Below are 16696 nucleotides of genomic sequence, written 5' to 3' on the forward strand. Positions count from 1 at the left end.
GAACCTGCACTCCAAGGTCTCTTTGTTCGGCAACACTCCCTAGGACCTTACCATTAAGTGTATAAGTCCTGCTAAGATTTGCTTTCCCAAAATGCAGCACCGTGCATTTATCTAAATTAAACTCCATCTGCCACCTCTCAGTCCAATGGCCCATCTGGTCAAGATCCCATTGTAATCTGAGGTAAGCTTCTTCCACTACACCTCCAATTTTGGTGTCATCTGCATACTTACTAACTGTACCTCTTATGTAAGATTAGATTACTTACAGTGTGGAAACAGACCCTTCAGCCCAACAAGTCCACACTGATCCTCCGAAGAGCAACCCACCCAGACCCATTCCCCTACATTTACCCCGTCAGCTAACACTACGGGCAATTTAGCAATTCACCTAACCTGCACATTTTTTTGGACTGTGGGAAGAAACCGGAGGAAACCCACGCAGACACGGGGAGGATGTGCAAACTCCACATAGTCAGTTGCCTGAGGCAGGAATTGAACCCACGTCTCTGGTGCTGTGAGACAGCAATGCTAACCACTGTGCCACCGTGATGCTCGCATCCAAATCATTTATGTAAATGGCAAAAAGTAGAGGACCCAGCACCGATTCTTGTGGCACTCCACTGGTCACAGGCGTCCAGTCTGAAAAATAACCCTCAACCACCACCCTCTGTCTTCTATCTTTGAACCAGTTCTGTATCCAAATAGCTAGTTCTCCCTGCATTCCGTGAGACCTAACCTTGCTAATCAGTCTCCCATGGGGAGCCTTGTCGAACGCCTTATTGAAGTCCATATAGATCACATCTACCGCTCTGCCCTCATCAATCCTCTTTGTTACTCTCCCACGCGCAAAGCCTTGTTGACTATCCCTCATCAGTCCTTGCCTTTCCAAAAGGACGTACATCCTGTCCGTCAGGATCCCCTCAAACAACTTGCCCACCACCGCGCCAGGCTCACTGGTCTATAGTTCCCTAGCTTGTCCTTACCATTGTTCTTAAACAGTGGCACCACATTAGACAACCTCCAGTCTTCCGGCACCTCACCTGTGACTATCGATGATATAAATATCTCAGCAAGAGGCTCAGCAATCACTTCTCTAGCTTCCCATAGAGTTCTAGGGTACACCTGATCAAGTCCTTGGGATTTATCCACCTTTATGCGTTTCAAGACATCCAGCACTTCGTCCTCTGTAATATGGACATTTTGCAAGGTGTCACCATCTATTTCCCTACATTCTAATTTTTCCATACCCTTTTCCACAGTAAATACTGATGCAAAATACTCATTTAGTATCTCCCCCATTTTCTGTGGCTCCACACAAAGGCCGCCTTGCTGATCTTTGAGGTGCCGTATTCTCTCCCTAGTTACCCTTTTGTCCTTAAAGTATTTGTAAAAACCCCTTGGATTCTCCTTAATTCTATTTGCCAAAGCTATCTCATGTTCCCTCCTGCTACCTTTATACTCTTCTAAGGATTCACTCAATCTATCCGGTCTATACCTTACATAGGCTTCCTTCTTTTTCTTAACCAAACCTTCAATTTCTTTAGTCATCCAGCATTCCCTATACCTACCAGCCTTTATTTTCACCTAACAGGAATATACTTTCTCTGGATTCTCGTTATCTCATTTCTGAAAGCTTCCCATTTTCCAGCCTTCCCTTTACCTGCGAACATCTGCCCCCCAATCAGCTTTTGAAAGTTCTTGCCTCATACCATCAAAATTCGCCTTTCTCCAATTTAGAACTTCAACTTTTAGATCTGGTCTATCCTTTTCCATCACTATTTTAAATCTAATGGTATTATGGTCGCTGGCCCCAAAGTTTTCCGCACTGACATCTCAGTCACCTGTCCTGCCTTATTTTCCAAGAATAGGGCATTATTTGCACCTTTTCTAGCAGGCACATCCACAAATTGAATCAGAAATTTTCTTGTACACACTTAACAAATTCCTCTCCATCTAAACCCTTAACACTATGGCAGTCCCAGTCTATGTTTGGAAAGTTAAAATCCCCTACCATAACCTCCCCATTGTTCTTACAGATAGCTGAGATCTCCTTACAAGTTTGTTTCTCAATGTCCCTCTGACTATTAGGGGGTCTATAGTATAATCCCAATAAGGTCCCTTTCTTATTTCTCAGTTCGACCCAACAATTTCCCTGGATATATTTCCAGGAATATCCTCCCTCAGCACAGCTGTAATGCTATCCCTTATCAAAAACGCCACTCCCCCTCCTCTCTTTCTATCCTTCCTGTAGTAATTGTATCCTGTCTGAGAATGCGGATATTTCTTTTGATTGATGTGAGGCTCTTCGAGGGGCAGTTTTATTAATCACATTAAGCACAGCACAGCTTAAAGACATCCATAATCATAGTTGGTCACTGCATGTTTTTCACATGTGGGATACAAGTTTTCCATGGCCCTCCTGTCAAAGTCCTTCATCTTCCACTTTATCAAGGACTCTAATAAACTGTAACAAAAACAAAAACAAAAGCTGTTGGACATACTCAGCAGGTCTGGCAGCATCTGTGGAGAGAAAGCAGAGCTAATGTTTTGAGTCCAGCGACAACTCTTCAGCTCTCTCCACAGATGCTAGATCCTGTGATATGTGACTAAATCAGAGATTTGCACAATAGGTGGATTTCCAAGCTAAATTGTTTGTAATGTCCATGGACGTGCAGGCTAGGTGAATTAGCCATGGTAAATTTCAGGGTTATGAGGATCGGGTTGGGGGCTGGGTTTGGATGAGTTGCTCTTTGCAGGGTCAGTGCAGACTTGATGGGTTGAATGACCTCTTTATGCATATACAGATTCTATGATCAATGCGCCCAGACGTGCTGGGGGTTTCTCCAGTAATTTCTGTTTTGGTTTCACATTTCCAAGGATGTGTTCTGTTTCTGATACTGCCCACAACCATGACCAATTGATCCAGCCAAAGCTGGGGTTATCTTCACTGTGACCATGCTGCAACAAAGGCATAAAGAACTCGTGGGGGAACAAATGTGCCAGAAAGCCCAGAAACCTCTTATGGCTACCAAACAGCCTCCACATTGCAGCTGAAGGCCCCTCCCCAATATACAAATGAAGAACAGAAGGTCCAGAGTCTAGTGTCCATGGTTCCATCAAATTTCAAGTACACTGGACAAATGAATGCCAATGAGAAAAGGGATGGTTAATATAGGACTGAAGATGTTATACCTGAATTATAGCATGTTATACATTACAAGCAATAAAGTAAATAAGCATGTGGCGCAGATCGAAATTGGCATGTATGATGTGGTGGTCACCACAGAGACATGGCTGCAAGGGAATCAAGATTGGGAGCTGAATATTCAAGGATATACATCCTATTGAAAGATAGGCAGGTGGGTAGAGGGGGTGGGGTTGCCTTATTAGTAAGAAATTAACAAATCAATAGTAACAAACGAAGTAGGGTCAGATGGTGTAGAATAAACGTGGGTAGAATTAAGGAACTGTAAAGGTAAGAACAACATAGCTGGAGTTAGGTACAGGCCTCCAAACAGTAGTCAGGAGCTGGACGACAAGATACACCAGGAGATAGAAAACATTTGTAGGAAAGGCAAAGTTACAGTGATCATGGGGGATTTCAATCTGCAGTTAGACTGGGAAAACCTGGTTGGTAGTGGTTTGCAAGAAAGCAAATTTGTGGAATGTCTACGGGATGGCTTTTTGGAGCAGCTTGTAGTCGAGCCAACTAGGGAACAGGTCATACTGGATTTAGTGTTGTGCAATGAGGCAGACTTGATAAGGGAGCTTACGGTGAAGAAACCCTTAGAAGGCAGTGATCATAACATGATTGAATTTACTTTGCAATTTGAGAGAGAGAAGATAGCATCAGAGGTAATGGTATTATAGCTGAATAAAGGCATGAGGGAGGAGCTGGGGAAGAATTGACTAGGAGGGGAGCCTAGTAGCAAAGATGGTGGAACAGCAATGGCAGGAGTTTCTGTGAGTAATTCAGGAGACAGGGTAGAGATTCATCCAGAGGAAAATGAAGCACAGTACAGGGAGGATGAGGCAACCATGCCTGACTAGAGAAGTCAGGGATAGAATAAACAAAAAAGAGAAAGCATATAATGCAGCGAACGGCAGTGGGAAACCAGAGGATTGGGAAACTTACAAAGACCAACCAATGACAACAAAAAAAGAAATAAGGAGGGAGAAGAATAAATAGGAGGGTAAGCTAGCCAGTAATATAAAGGAAGACTGTAAGAGTTTCTTTAGATGTATAAAGGGCAAAAGAGAGGTAAAGGTGGGCATTGGACCACAGGAAAGTGATGCTGGAGAGACAGTAGTGGGCAACTAGGATATGGCTGAGGTACTCAATGATTATTTTGCATCAGTCTTCACAGTGGAAGACATGAGTAATATCCCAAAAATTCAAGAGAGGAGGGGGCAGAGCTGAGTATGATGGCCATCACCAAAGAGAAGGTGCTAGAAAAATGGAACAGCCTGAAGACCGATAAATCACCCAGACCAGATGGACTATATCCCAGAGTTCTAAGGGTGATAGCTGAAGAGATAGTGGAGGCATTAGTAGTGATCTTTCAGGAATCACTAGAATCAGGTAGGTTCCCAGAGGATGGAAAAATCGTTAACATGACACCTGTTTTAAAAAGGAAGTAAGGCAAAAGTCGTAAAATTAAGGGTCCTTCTCAAGATGGCAGCCAAGTGCTGTTCTGCAGGGCTCAGTATTGGGACCACAATTATTAATTTTATACATTAATGATCTAGATGGGCTCAGTGTTTAGTACTGCTGCTTCACAGCGCCAGGGACCCGGGTTCAATTCCTGCCTTGGGCAACTGTCTGTGTGGAGTTTGCACATTCTCCCCATGTCTGCGTGGGTTTCCTCCAGGTGCTCCAGTTTCCTCCCACAGTCCAAAGATGTGCAGGTTAGGTGAATTGGCCATGCTAAATTGCCCGAAGCGTTAGGTGCAGGGCTAAATGTAGGGGAATGGGTCTGGGTGGATTGCTCTTCGGAGGGTCGGTGTGGGCATGTTGGGCTGAAGGGCCTGTTTTCACACTGTAGGAAATCTAATGAAGGAACTGAGGGCATTCTGGCTAATTTTGCAGACAGTATAAAGACAGGTAGAGGGACAGGTAGCATTGAGAAGGCGGGTAGACTGCAGACGGATTTGGACAGATTCGGAGCATGGGCAAAGAAGTAGAAGATAGAGTACAACATGGGGAAGTGTGAGGTCATGCACTTTGATAGGAAGAATACAGGCATGGACTATTTTCTAAATGGGGAGAAAATTTAGAAGTCTGAAATGCTAAGACACTTGGGAGCTCTCATCCAGGATTCTCTAAGATTGAGTCAGTAGTTAGGAAGGCAAATGCAATGATGGCATTTATTTTGGGAGGACTTAAATATAAAAGCAGGGATATACTTCTGAGGCTCTATAAGGTTCAGATCACATTTGGAGTATTGTGTGCAGTCTTGGGTTCCATGTCTTAGGAAGGATGTACTGGCCCTGGAGCGTGTTCAGAGGAGGTCCCAGGAATGAAAAGCTTACATATGAGGAACATTTGAGGACTCTGGGTTTATACTCGAAGTTTAGAAGGATGAGGGAGGATTAGATTAGATTACTTACAGTGTGGAAACAGGCCCTTCGGCCCAACAAGTCCACACTGCCCCGCCGAAGCGCAACCCACCCATACCCCTAACCTAACACTACGGACAATTTAGCATGGCTAATTCACCTGACCTGCATATCTTTGGACTGTGGGAGGAAACCGGAGCACCCGGAGGAAACCCACCCAGACACGGGGAGAATGTGCAAACTCCACACAGTCAGTCGCCTGAGGCGGGAATTGAACCCGGATCTCTGGCACTGTGAGGCAGCAGTGCTAACCACTAATTGAAACATACAGAATACTGAATGGTCTGGACAGAGATGATGTCGGGCAGATGTTTCCAATGATAGGAGACTAGGACCCAAGGACATAGCCTTCGAGTAAACAGACGACATTTTAGAACAGAGATAAGGATAAACTTCTTCAGCCAGGGAGTGGTGAATCGATGGAATACATTATCACAGAAGGCTGTGGAGGCTATGTCATTGAGTATATTTAAGACTTAAATAGGTTTTTGAGTATCAAGGGGATCAAGGATTATGAGGAGAATGGGTTGAGAATAGGCTTCTATGTTTTTTGATTCCCTTTTCTTCAGATGAGCTATGCACTACCATTGTTGCTAGAGACTAAGGATATCCCAGGAAACCATCACAGGACTGTCCTACTATCCTACTCCAGTGGCCATCAAAGTAACAATTGCACTTTTTTTTCACATAACTGAGTGCTTCCAAGGATCCACTAGCAATCTACATGAGATCTCTCAAACACTGACCCAAAATATATCAAGACTTTGACAGATGCAATTTGTGCCAAATCACACTGCTTCATTTTCTTTCCCTATGACAATGTCTGCCCTGCAGCCTGGGCAATACAGCTGGCTTGCCCAGATGCAGATTGTTATTGATTGCACACACATTCTGTTAAAAACACCATATCATAATGCAGCTGAATTCATGAACAAGAAAAGGGTTCAATTTCATCTATTTCAAGGAACCATAGAAGCTGCTATGATATATTTTCCTTTAAGAACTCTTCTGTTCCTGCTTCACTTCAAGGGCTGATGCCTTCCGACAATGGTTACTGGGTGACAAGGGACTATGGCTGATGATTCCATTATGCAACCCTGACTGTGGGTGAGGATAGCAGCACATTTTACTATCAGAGGCATTGTGAAACAAACAAAACGACCTCCTGAAGATGAGGTTCTGATGGTTGGATCAATCCAGGCAGGTAGTGATACAGTTAGAGCTGTATCAAAAATACAAATTACTTCAGAACTGAAGAAGGGTCACTTGCCTCGAAATGTTAACCTTGCTTTCTGTCCATAGCTACTGGCAGAACTGTTGAGGTTCTCCAGTAATTTTGGTTTTTGTTTTGGATTTCCAGCATCCGCAGATTTTTGTTTCAATTTAAACATGTGATAGACATGGAGAGGCTGGGAGAGTTGGTGCTTTCCTAGACACGGAGTAGGAAGACAGCACCTTCACCATGTTAGAGCAGGACAGCACTGGGGTGAGCACAGGCCAGACAGGACTTAATTCACACTTGCTTCCAATAGCTCTGAATTGGGTGAATTGATCATTCATTGACTATGATGCCTACATCCCACAAAGGTATGAAGGAAAAATAGTGGAATGCATTAATTGATTAACTGTCTTGGGCATATTATTAACAGAGACTTCATCAGGCAATGGGTGTTGGTGACAGTGGAGGTAATCATATTTTTATGCCTCTTTGGGATAGTATACTGGAAACCAAGCCCTACTAGTCCCAGAATTGAACACAGAATTGCCCAATTTATCTGGCTTTCAGACCAGAGCGGTAGAAAATACAGGCCAGCTTTCTGTACTTGACAAAAATTACTATTTTTACAAATAAATAAGTGAAGTCATAAGTAAACAATTATGAAACATCAACATACTAGTTAAACCTCTAACCCCCTCATTAACCCATCCTGACACATGTGCACAGGTACCAAAAAAATGTAGGGTATGGTTGGAGAGAAATTTGGGAAAGCAGTTTGGTGGTCCCTGTTCACAAGATTTAGAGTCATCGAGTTGTACAGCAAGGAAACAGATCCTTTGGTCCAACACATCCATGCTGACCAGACATCCCAGATTAATCAAGTCCCATTTGCCAGCATTTAGATAATATCCCTCTAAACTCTTCCTATTCATGTACTCATCCAGAAGGCTTTTAAATGTTGTAATTGTATCCATCTCCACCACTTCCTGTGGCAGTTCATTCCATATATGCACCACTCTCTCGTGAAGAAGTTGCCCCTTAGGTCTCTTATAAATCTTTTCACTCTCACCTTAAATCCATGCACTCTAGTTTTGGACTTCGCTACCCTGGATAAATGACCTTGGCTATTCACCCTATCTATTCCTCTCATGATTTTATAAACCTCTATAAGGTAACCCCTCAACCTCCAACACTCCAGGGAAAATAGCCCCAGCCTATTTAGCTTCTCCTTATAGCTCAAACCCTCCAATCCTGGCAACATCCTTGTAAAACTTTTCTGCACTCTTTCAAGTTTAACAACATCTTTGCTATATCGCTGGAGACCAGAATTAAATGCACGATTCCAAGAGACCTAATGAATGACTTGTATAGCTGCAACATGACAACCCAACGTCTGTACTCAATGCACCGACTAATAAAGGCAACTGTACTAAACGCCTTCTTCACTACCCTGCCTACCTATGACTCCACTTCAAGGAACTATGAACAGCAACCCAAGGTCTCTTTGTTCAGCAACACTCCACTGAGATGCTGCTACTTTGACAAGCACACTACTTCTCGATCTTACTTCTCTGGATGCTATCGCTTGTTTGCAGGGGGCACAGGATGCCAGTGATTTACAAAGGTTTGCGACTTATTTGTTAAAATTCACAGCTTAAAGCAACTGCTGCAGAAAAAATAAATTGGCTTTCATTTTGAAAGTTTTTTTCTGTAGAAAACATTGATAGTTCCTAAATTTGAGGAGATCTGATGACTTTTCATGATCCTGTTCAGATCCCCCAGCTCTCCTGGGAGTCAATCACATAGTTGTTAGCAGCAGAAGGCCTTTGTCATTGATAACTGATCACTGATCTAGGCACCAATCAGCTAACTGCTGCCAAATGAAACTCCATTTATCGACAATCCTTGGTTCTAGTTCATCTGTAAACCATCCATTACTGATTTAGCCAGCAGCAGTGTAAACAGCACTTACAATGAGTGTCAATGAGTCTACTTTTTGAAAACAAGTGCAGCAATCCCCCTTGGTTCTTAAAATAATTGTTTTCTATTCACAAGCAAAAATACAGAACACATGTCTTTATTATACATTATGTTGGATTATACATTACCCAAATATATAAATTTTGCATCTCTTTTGTGTATTTTTTGGTGTATGAAATGCAATTATGAAAACTTGACGTTGTAAGGATTTAGAAAATCTCTAACCATGTTTGACAGAATACAATGGACTTTGGAAATGGCCTACTTGAACAGGACTATTTGTACACTACTTCTAGGACCCAATCAAATATTCATTCAACATGATTTCTCCTTCTTCTCAAACTGATTTCCCAAAGCAGTTCATATGGTATAATCAGATAAAAATTGATGCTGAGCCAAAGTATGAAAAATTACTGAAAAATCAGTTTAAATTGCTTATTAGTTTAAGGAAGGTCTAAAAAGTGGAAGAAGTAGAGAGCTACAGAACTCTAGGAAGGAATTTCAAGAGCTAGGGCTCTAGATGTCCGAAGGTATAGGAAACAATGGTAGCATGAAGGGGTGTGAAATATCTGAGAAAGTTAAATTTGAAAAAATTATTGGAGAATCACAGGGCTGGACAAAGTATCAAATGTAAAGAAGAACGAGTCTGCGAAAGAATTTGAATGAGGGTATGAACTTTAAATTGGAAGCATCAAGAAATTGGAACTAATGTGAGCCATTGAGCACCAATTGCTGTTCCAATCAAAGCACTCAGCTTAACTTTTAGCTCTTTGAATGTTTACAATGCATGCTGTTAATATTGCAAATATAAATTGTACCACAAAACTCCAAATCTGGATTGTACAATGCTACTGAAATTGTTGAAACTTTATTGCTGGAACAGCACAGCAGGTCAGGCAGCATCGAGGGAACAGAAGATTCGACGTTTCGGGCACATGCCCTTCTTCAGGAATGAAGAAGGGCATGTGCCCGAAACGTCGAATCTTCTGTTCCCTAGATGCTGCCTGACCTGCTGTGCTGTTCCAGCAATAAAGTTTCAGCTTTGATCTCCAGCGTCTGCAGACCTCACTTTCTCCTACTGAAATTGTTAGCATGTTGTCAGCTTAAAAGGACTTTAGCTAAAAAAATATTTGGCAAAGAGTTGGTTTTTCATACATTCTCAGACACAGCAAAGAGAAACAGGGCTATTTCATTGTAAAATGCCTACAATACAGAAAGAGGCTATTCGGCCCATCAAGTCTGCACTAACCCTATGAAGGATATCTCATTACGACACAAACCCCTTCCCATCCCCATTAGCTCCTCATTTACTAAGGCTAATCCACCTCGTTTGCAGATCCTCAGACAATTGAGCATGGCCAAAAACTTAACCTGCACACCTTTGGACTCTAGAAGGAAACTGGGGCACCTGGCATTAACCCATGCAGACACAGGGAGAATGTGCAAACTCCACACAGACAGTCACCCAAGACTGGAATTGAACTTGGATCATTGGTGCTGTGAGGCAGCTGTGCTAGTCACTGTGCCATCATGCTGCTCTTTGTTGTCACTGTTCTAAGTATGATCAACAGATTCAATTCGGCAATACTTTCTGACATTCAGCAGGTGATATGTAAAAAGAGGAAGTTGACCAAAACAGCAGGAGGATCCTAGGATTACAAATCCTTGCGTGCCCTTAAGGATCGAGAAGATAGAAGGATAAAATTGAAGTATCTCACAAGTTGAAAGCAATAATAATCCTTGTGCCAACTCATTGTGCCAATGAGTTTTCTCTGCAACTCATTGGCACAATCACCCAGATTTATTGGGACAGTTTAACATATTTATGAATCATCAAAGTCTAGTATATTGTGCTACAGAGTATATTCTTGGTAATACATTGTAGCATGCAATGGATCAGACCCTGGGGTTGCAACAAGGACCATCTTCCAAGTTTCCAAGTATTTGTTCACTTATTTCCTGTTTCCTGAACGGCACTGGCTTTCAGTAAAAATTTTATGTGGATGAAATACTGCATTTTGTGAATCAGATGTTAACACCACACCATTACAGAAGTTAACTTGCATCACATTGAATTTCCAAACAAAATTTTAACATAATTTTTCCATCAGACAAGTTAAATGACAAACTGCACCATTAGAAGTAACAGACGTTATCAGGTTGTTTGATATATCTAACTTTAAGTAGTAAGGGTAAAACATGCCCAGTGATTTAGAGTCTGATAATAAAAAGTTCTAAGCAACACCTAGTGTTTAATAACACCAACAGAAAAGCAGATAAGATAGAGTATCAATGAGAGACAAACAAAACAACATTTACCTCTATCCCTCGGTTGATGGCTAGTTTTGCTAATCTCACTGCAATAGGACCCTAGTAAGAAATAAGATGTGGAGGTTAGTTGAATTAGCTGTGTAAAATTGACCATAGTGTTCAGGGATGTGTATGTTAGGTGCATTAATCAGAGGTAAATATAGGTCAGGGGAATGGGTCTGGTTGGGTTACTCTTCGGAGGGTTGGTGTGGACTTGTTGGGCTGAAGGGCCTGTTTCCACACTGTAGGGATTCTATTAAATCATTAACTCAAGGATCTTGGAGCATACTGATGGTATTCCATAATCAACAAATAATGGAATATATTACATACAAGTGTTTAACATTCTGCTCAATGTAATTAATACTACGCATAAAATAATAAGAGAATATCTATTTCTAGTTGGACCATAATTATTGGATTACATCTCAAGCAAAAGGGCAATTCAAGATGTGAGTTATCGAGAAGCATGTCAATAATAAGAACTTACGTTTGTATAGTATCCGTTACTTTAGGGAAATTTCCCAATATATTTCACAAGAGTGCTATCAAACAATAACTAGCACAAGGCAAGCAAGGAGATTTTAGAACAATGACTAATGGTTTAGTAAAAAAAAGTCAGTTTTCATAAAGGTCTTCAATTTCACCATGTAGTCACAAGACCGACCCCAGACTTACAAGCAGATGAAAAAGGCTACAAGCAAAGCCAAAACTGGTAAAGCCTGGGATATGGAGAACCTTCCAAAATTAGTGATAAGACCTCATAAAAACATTGTGGTACCATTTTCTGCCCAAGCTTAGCCAGTGGTCACACGAGGCCTGCAGTGGCAAGAGGCCATTGCTGGGCCCTTGGGTATGGTCCCTCACAATCAGATGGTCAAAGAGGGCCTGGGAGATTGGAGCTAGACTGAAGGGTCACAATTAAGAGGAAGAAATGGAAAAACTAGAGGCTTCCTTGATGGCAGAGAATTCACATCCACTAGCAGTGCTGAAAGAACACACTGTGGAGCTGGTAGGTCCTCTCTTCTATCTCTGTCAAATTTCTTGCTTTCTGGGAAAAACATGTAGTAAATTTTAAATCTGGTTTCTGATTGAACTATCAGATTATTACTTATTATTCATTAATTAAGACTCAATAACTAGGATCTGAAAAGTGGAGCTAGAGGAAAAGAAGCAGAATGGAGAACATGCTGGTAATGAAAAAAGGAACAGTGTGTATGGAGTGTGTTCCACAAGGATTGGTCTTGGGACCACTGTCGTTACCGTACACATAAAAGTAAATCAGAAGTACAGTTGCAAAATTTGAGCATGATATTAAATTGACCGATTTTGTTAATGCAGGGGAGTGCTGTGACAAAATATAGGAAGACATTAATAACCATTCAGATTGGGTAGGTAATCAGGAAACAAACTCTTCAATAGATAAATAGCAAGTGGTAGATCTTTGCAGAGCGAATAAGAGGTCACCTACTCCTTAGAAAATAGATGTTTAAATAGGGTTGCAGCAAAGAGGGTAGACAAATTACTAACAATAATGCATGCTTACAGACTATTAAAAAAAAGCGACAGGTTCATTTCTAGAAGGGTAGAATGGAAAACCAGAAAATTTGTCTTAAACTTTGATTAGATCAACTTGAGGGCTGTGAATAGTTCCAGTCACCATAATATAAAAACGATTAGAGGGACTGGAAAATGTTCCAAAAATGATTTACTGGAATTTTGCCACAATGGCAGATTGAGAGACTATACCCATAATTTTTAAAAAAGTGAAAGATTTACATTCTTGTACTTTTGTTTTACTCAACATCTCAAAGAGCTATATGCCAAGCAAGTACTTTTTGAAATAGAGTGTAATCATCATTGTAATGCAGGCAAACCAGCAATAATTTTACATACAACAAGTTCCCACAAACAGCAGTGATAATGACTGACCAGGATACCAGAAATAATTCGCCTAATTTTCTGCCAAATAGTACCACAGGATCTGCCCCATTAGACAAATATGACTTCAGTTTAATGTTTTATTTGAAAGACAGCAACTCTGTCAGATTGTACTGCATTATAGAGTCATTACTGATTTTAGTACTCAAGACAGAAACAACTGGTCATGTTAGAAAAAAATATTTCCACTTGTGCACAAGTCCAGGGCTAGGAATCATTAATAATAGATAGTCACTAACAATTCCAATTCTGAATTTAGGAGACACATTTTGCCTAAAAATGCAGTTAGAAAGTAAAACTTATTACCAGAAGAAGTTGAGGCAACTAGAAAAGATGCACTTCAAGGGAGATCAGACAAACAAATGAGGGACAATGGAAAAGATGGGGGTGGATAAGATCGGAGGATGCATAAGCATCCTAGTTGACAGAAGTAGTCTGTTTCTGTGCTGTAAATACAATGCAGTGCAGGTGTTTCACCTCTTTAAAGTGAAATACTCAGATAGTCTAATAATCTGCTGGCATACAAAAATGGCACGCATAGTCACAATGGAAACCTTGTGTATTTAACTTTTTATATCTCATTCATCTCATGAATGGGATACTTGGATGGGGTGGGATGGGGGGAGTCATAATTTAAAATCTTGTATCTCTTTAGTGCCATTCACACACTTCAAATGTTCCAAAATTAATTAACTATTGTCGAAAATGTACAAACTCTTAGTTGTAGGCAAACATGGTAACCATGTTGCCTGCAGCAAATACCACACCCAGCAATTAGGTAAATGACCACTTCATTTCTGTTTTGCTTGAGAATAGGCGGAAGGATCTTCATGTAGCAACTCATTTGAAGGATAACATTTTCAACAAAAGAGTGGCTGACAGATGCTGAAATATCAATTATATCCCAAAATACAAGTTGAACCCATGATCTTCCTGTTCAGCGATGTGGTTTTATTATTATGACCCATTTAAGAGTGAGTCAAAGAACTCTCATGTATGAGATGAGCCTATGTTCAATGAATGTTGGCACAGCATGTACAACCACAGAAGTGTTGTGGATATTATGATAAGAGTTATATATTTTTCAAGCCACATTAATACATCTGTACAATGACTAAAACTACAAAGTCTTCTAAAAATAACTACTGAAGCCAAGTGTTAAGATTGGGTTTGATGTACCTGAGGTATGAATTCTCTTGCGAGAGATAATGCCCTGTGATAGGCTGCATCTCCTGCTTCATTCTGTTCCACAACATGGCTAACAAGACCAATTGCTTTGGCTTCAGTACCATCAAGCACTCGTCCAGAAAAGATAAGTTCCTTTGCCAAGGATACTCCTATAATACGAGGAAGACGCTGTGTGCCACCTGATTTGAAAACATAGGACAAAATTATTTCGGCAAACTTTGGTCAGGAATGAATTTTTGCCCCTCAATAACCCTTAAAGATTTGCCAAGATACTGTCAGTTCCATTCTCTCAGAAGATAACACATCCCATGTTGCAACATAAAAGCAAGACAGCAAAGAAAATACACAAATGAAAAGTCAAGAACTAGAAAACAAAATATTTTGTTTCAATATGTAGTGATATGCACTAACACGTGTTGTACGTGATTATCAGTTACTTTTAAGAGGAAAAAAAGTCTATGAGTAAGTTCTTTTGGAGAAGAGTAAATTTCTATTTATGAAAGTACATATGCACACCAAAACCAATGCATGCTCTCCTGCAACTGGATTATCTTCTGTCAGTTTTAAGTTAGTATGGTGCTTCCCTAAAATCTGGAATGATGTTTTTAATGATATTGCCAAAATGTCTTCACAGAGAGAGACAGACCCTGTTAAATGCCAGCACCCACCCTACATCAGTCACTTAACCTGACCCAGCTCTCTCCTCCCAGGACTCAACATCCGCCACACACTCTTGGTACACAATCCGTCTTTTCCCAATTGCTGGACTCGAACTTCTTTTGCTCACTACCAGACGAAAGACCCCTGTCCCTCCTCACCCTGTGCTAGACTCATCTTCCCCAGGAACCTGACAGTCCTCCCCTCTCATCTGGGAACCACCTCACGGCAGGATCTCCCACCCATTCCAATCTATCCCACACAATCCGTCACTTACCTGTTTCTCTTGCCCATCTTACTCACTGACACCCTACATACTTAGTACCCTAGCTACCTGGTACCTTATCCCCAGGCAACATTTCCACCTGGCACCCTATCCCTACATGCTTGGGATTCAACCTTACATACTTACTCTTTCACAGGAGCTGTCAAAGTGGCTGCCTGTGATGCTAGATAGTAAAATCACAGAATACAGCAACTAACTTTTGTCCAAAAGGTGTGGTTTGCCTTCTCCTAATTGTGCTATGCTACAAGAGCTATCAGAATACAACTGCAGCTCTGTATTTAAATTTCCTGTCAAAAATGCGGAGCTTTTCCCTTGTGTAAGCTCTGCATTTCTGAGTGAGATTGGTACACCTCAGAAATTCTCATCCAAAACTAACAACATTAAAAATCACACAACACCAGGTTACAGTCCAACAGATTTATTTAGAAGCACTAGCTTTTGGAGCACGGCTCTGTCATCAGGTGGTTGTGGAGTATAAAATCATAAGACACAGAATTTATAGCAAAAGTTTACAGTGTTATGTAACTGAAATTATATATTGAAAAGAGCTGGATTGTTTTGTTAAGTCTCTCATCTTTTAGAATGGGCATGTTGGTTTCCATTCTTTCATATGTAAATTCCAGTTTTCGAAAGCTAGTGCTTCCAAATAAACCTGTTGTACTATAATCTGGTGTTGTGAGATTTTTAACTTTGTACACCCCATTGGTGGGCGGCACGGTGGCACAGTGGTTAGCACTGCTGCCTCACAGCGTCAGAGACCCGGGTTCAATTTCTGCCTCAGGCGACTGACTGTGTGGAGTTTGCACGTTCCCCCCGTGTCTGCGTGGGTTTCCTCCGGGTGCTCCGGTTTCCTCCCACCATCCAAAAGATGTGCAGGGTCAGGTGAATTGGCCATACTAAATTGCCTGTAGTGTTAGGTAAGGGGTAAATGTAGGGGTATGGGTGGGTTTCGCTTCGGCGGGTCGGTGTGGACTCGTTGGGCTGAAGGGCCTGTTTCCACACTGTAATCTAATCTAAATTCCAACACTGGCACCTCCAAATCAAAGCTATCAACATTTTTTTAACCTAATAGGTTAGTGCACCAAATGCAAACAGCATGATATTTACAGGCAACTATAATTATGCAACTCTAATTTCCCATCAGACATATAGTTTGAACTCTATTCAACAAAACAGTTCTTCTTTCACTCTCATGGGTAGAATCAAAGACTGAAAATATACCAGTCAGCTGATCTAATTTGAGGTCAGAAATGAGTTATCGCATTGGCAAAAAAGAAAAGTCAAAGCTGATTTCTTTTTCCATTTTTAAGCTCTTAACAAATAGAAATGTAAATTGTTGCCATGGCATCAAACAATCCTAATGTTGAATAATCTATTCTATTCTTAAATACTAACTCTTCACAGGAAATTCAATTGAAATCAATATCTATGAAATTCCAAGTTTTGCTGCAATTTAAGTTTTGAAATAAATATGTCAAGAAATGTTGATGTACAAA

General features: G+C 41.0%; 1 protein-coding gene across 5 annotated transcripts in view; it reads right to left on the bottom strand.

Moving 5' to 3' along the window:
- Positions 1-16696, bottom strand: part of auh (AU RNA binding protein/enoyl-CoA hydratase) — a 316065-nt gene that overhangs the window by 55967 nt on the left and 243402 nt on the right. For 4 of the 5 annotated variants that reach the window (XM_043714121.1, XM_043714142.1, XM_043714150.1 and 1 more), the window contains 2 exons: positions 14249-14436; positions 11138-11188 (listed from right to left, as the gene is read on the bottom strand). In XM_043714121.1, coding sequence (XP_043570056.1) covers positions 11138-11188; positions 14249-14436 — 239 coding nt within the window. The remainder of the gene's footprint in view (positions 1-11137; positions 11189-14248; positions 14437-16696) is intronic. The other variant, XM_043714131.1, reaches the window with a different exon arrangement.

The sequence above is a fragment of the Chiloscyllium plagiosum genome, chromosome 2 (genome assembly GCF_004010195.1).
Source record: "Chiloscyllium plagiosum isolate BGI_BamShark_2017 chromosome 2, ASM401019v2, whole genome shotgun sequence".
Classification (NCBI taxonomy): Eukaryota; Metazoa; Chordata; class Chondrichthyes; order Orectolobiformes; family Hemiscylliidae; genus Chiloscyllium; species Chiloscyllium plagiosum.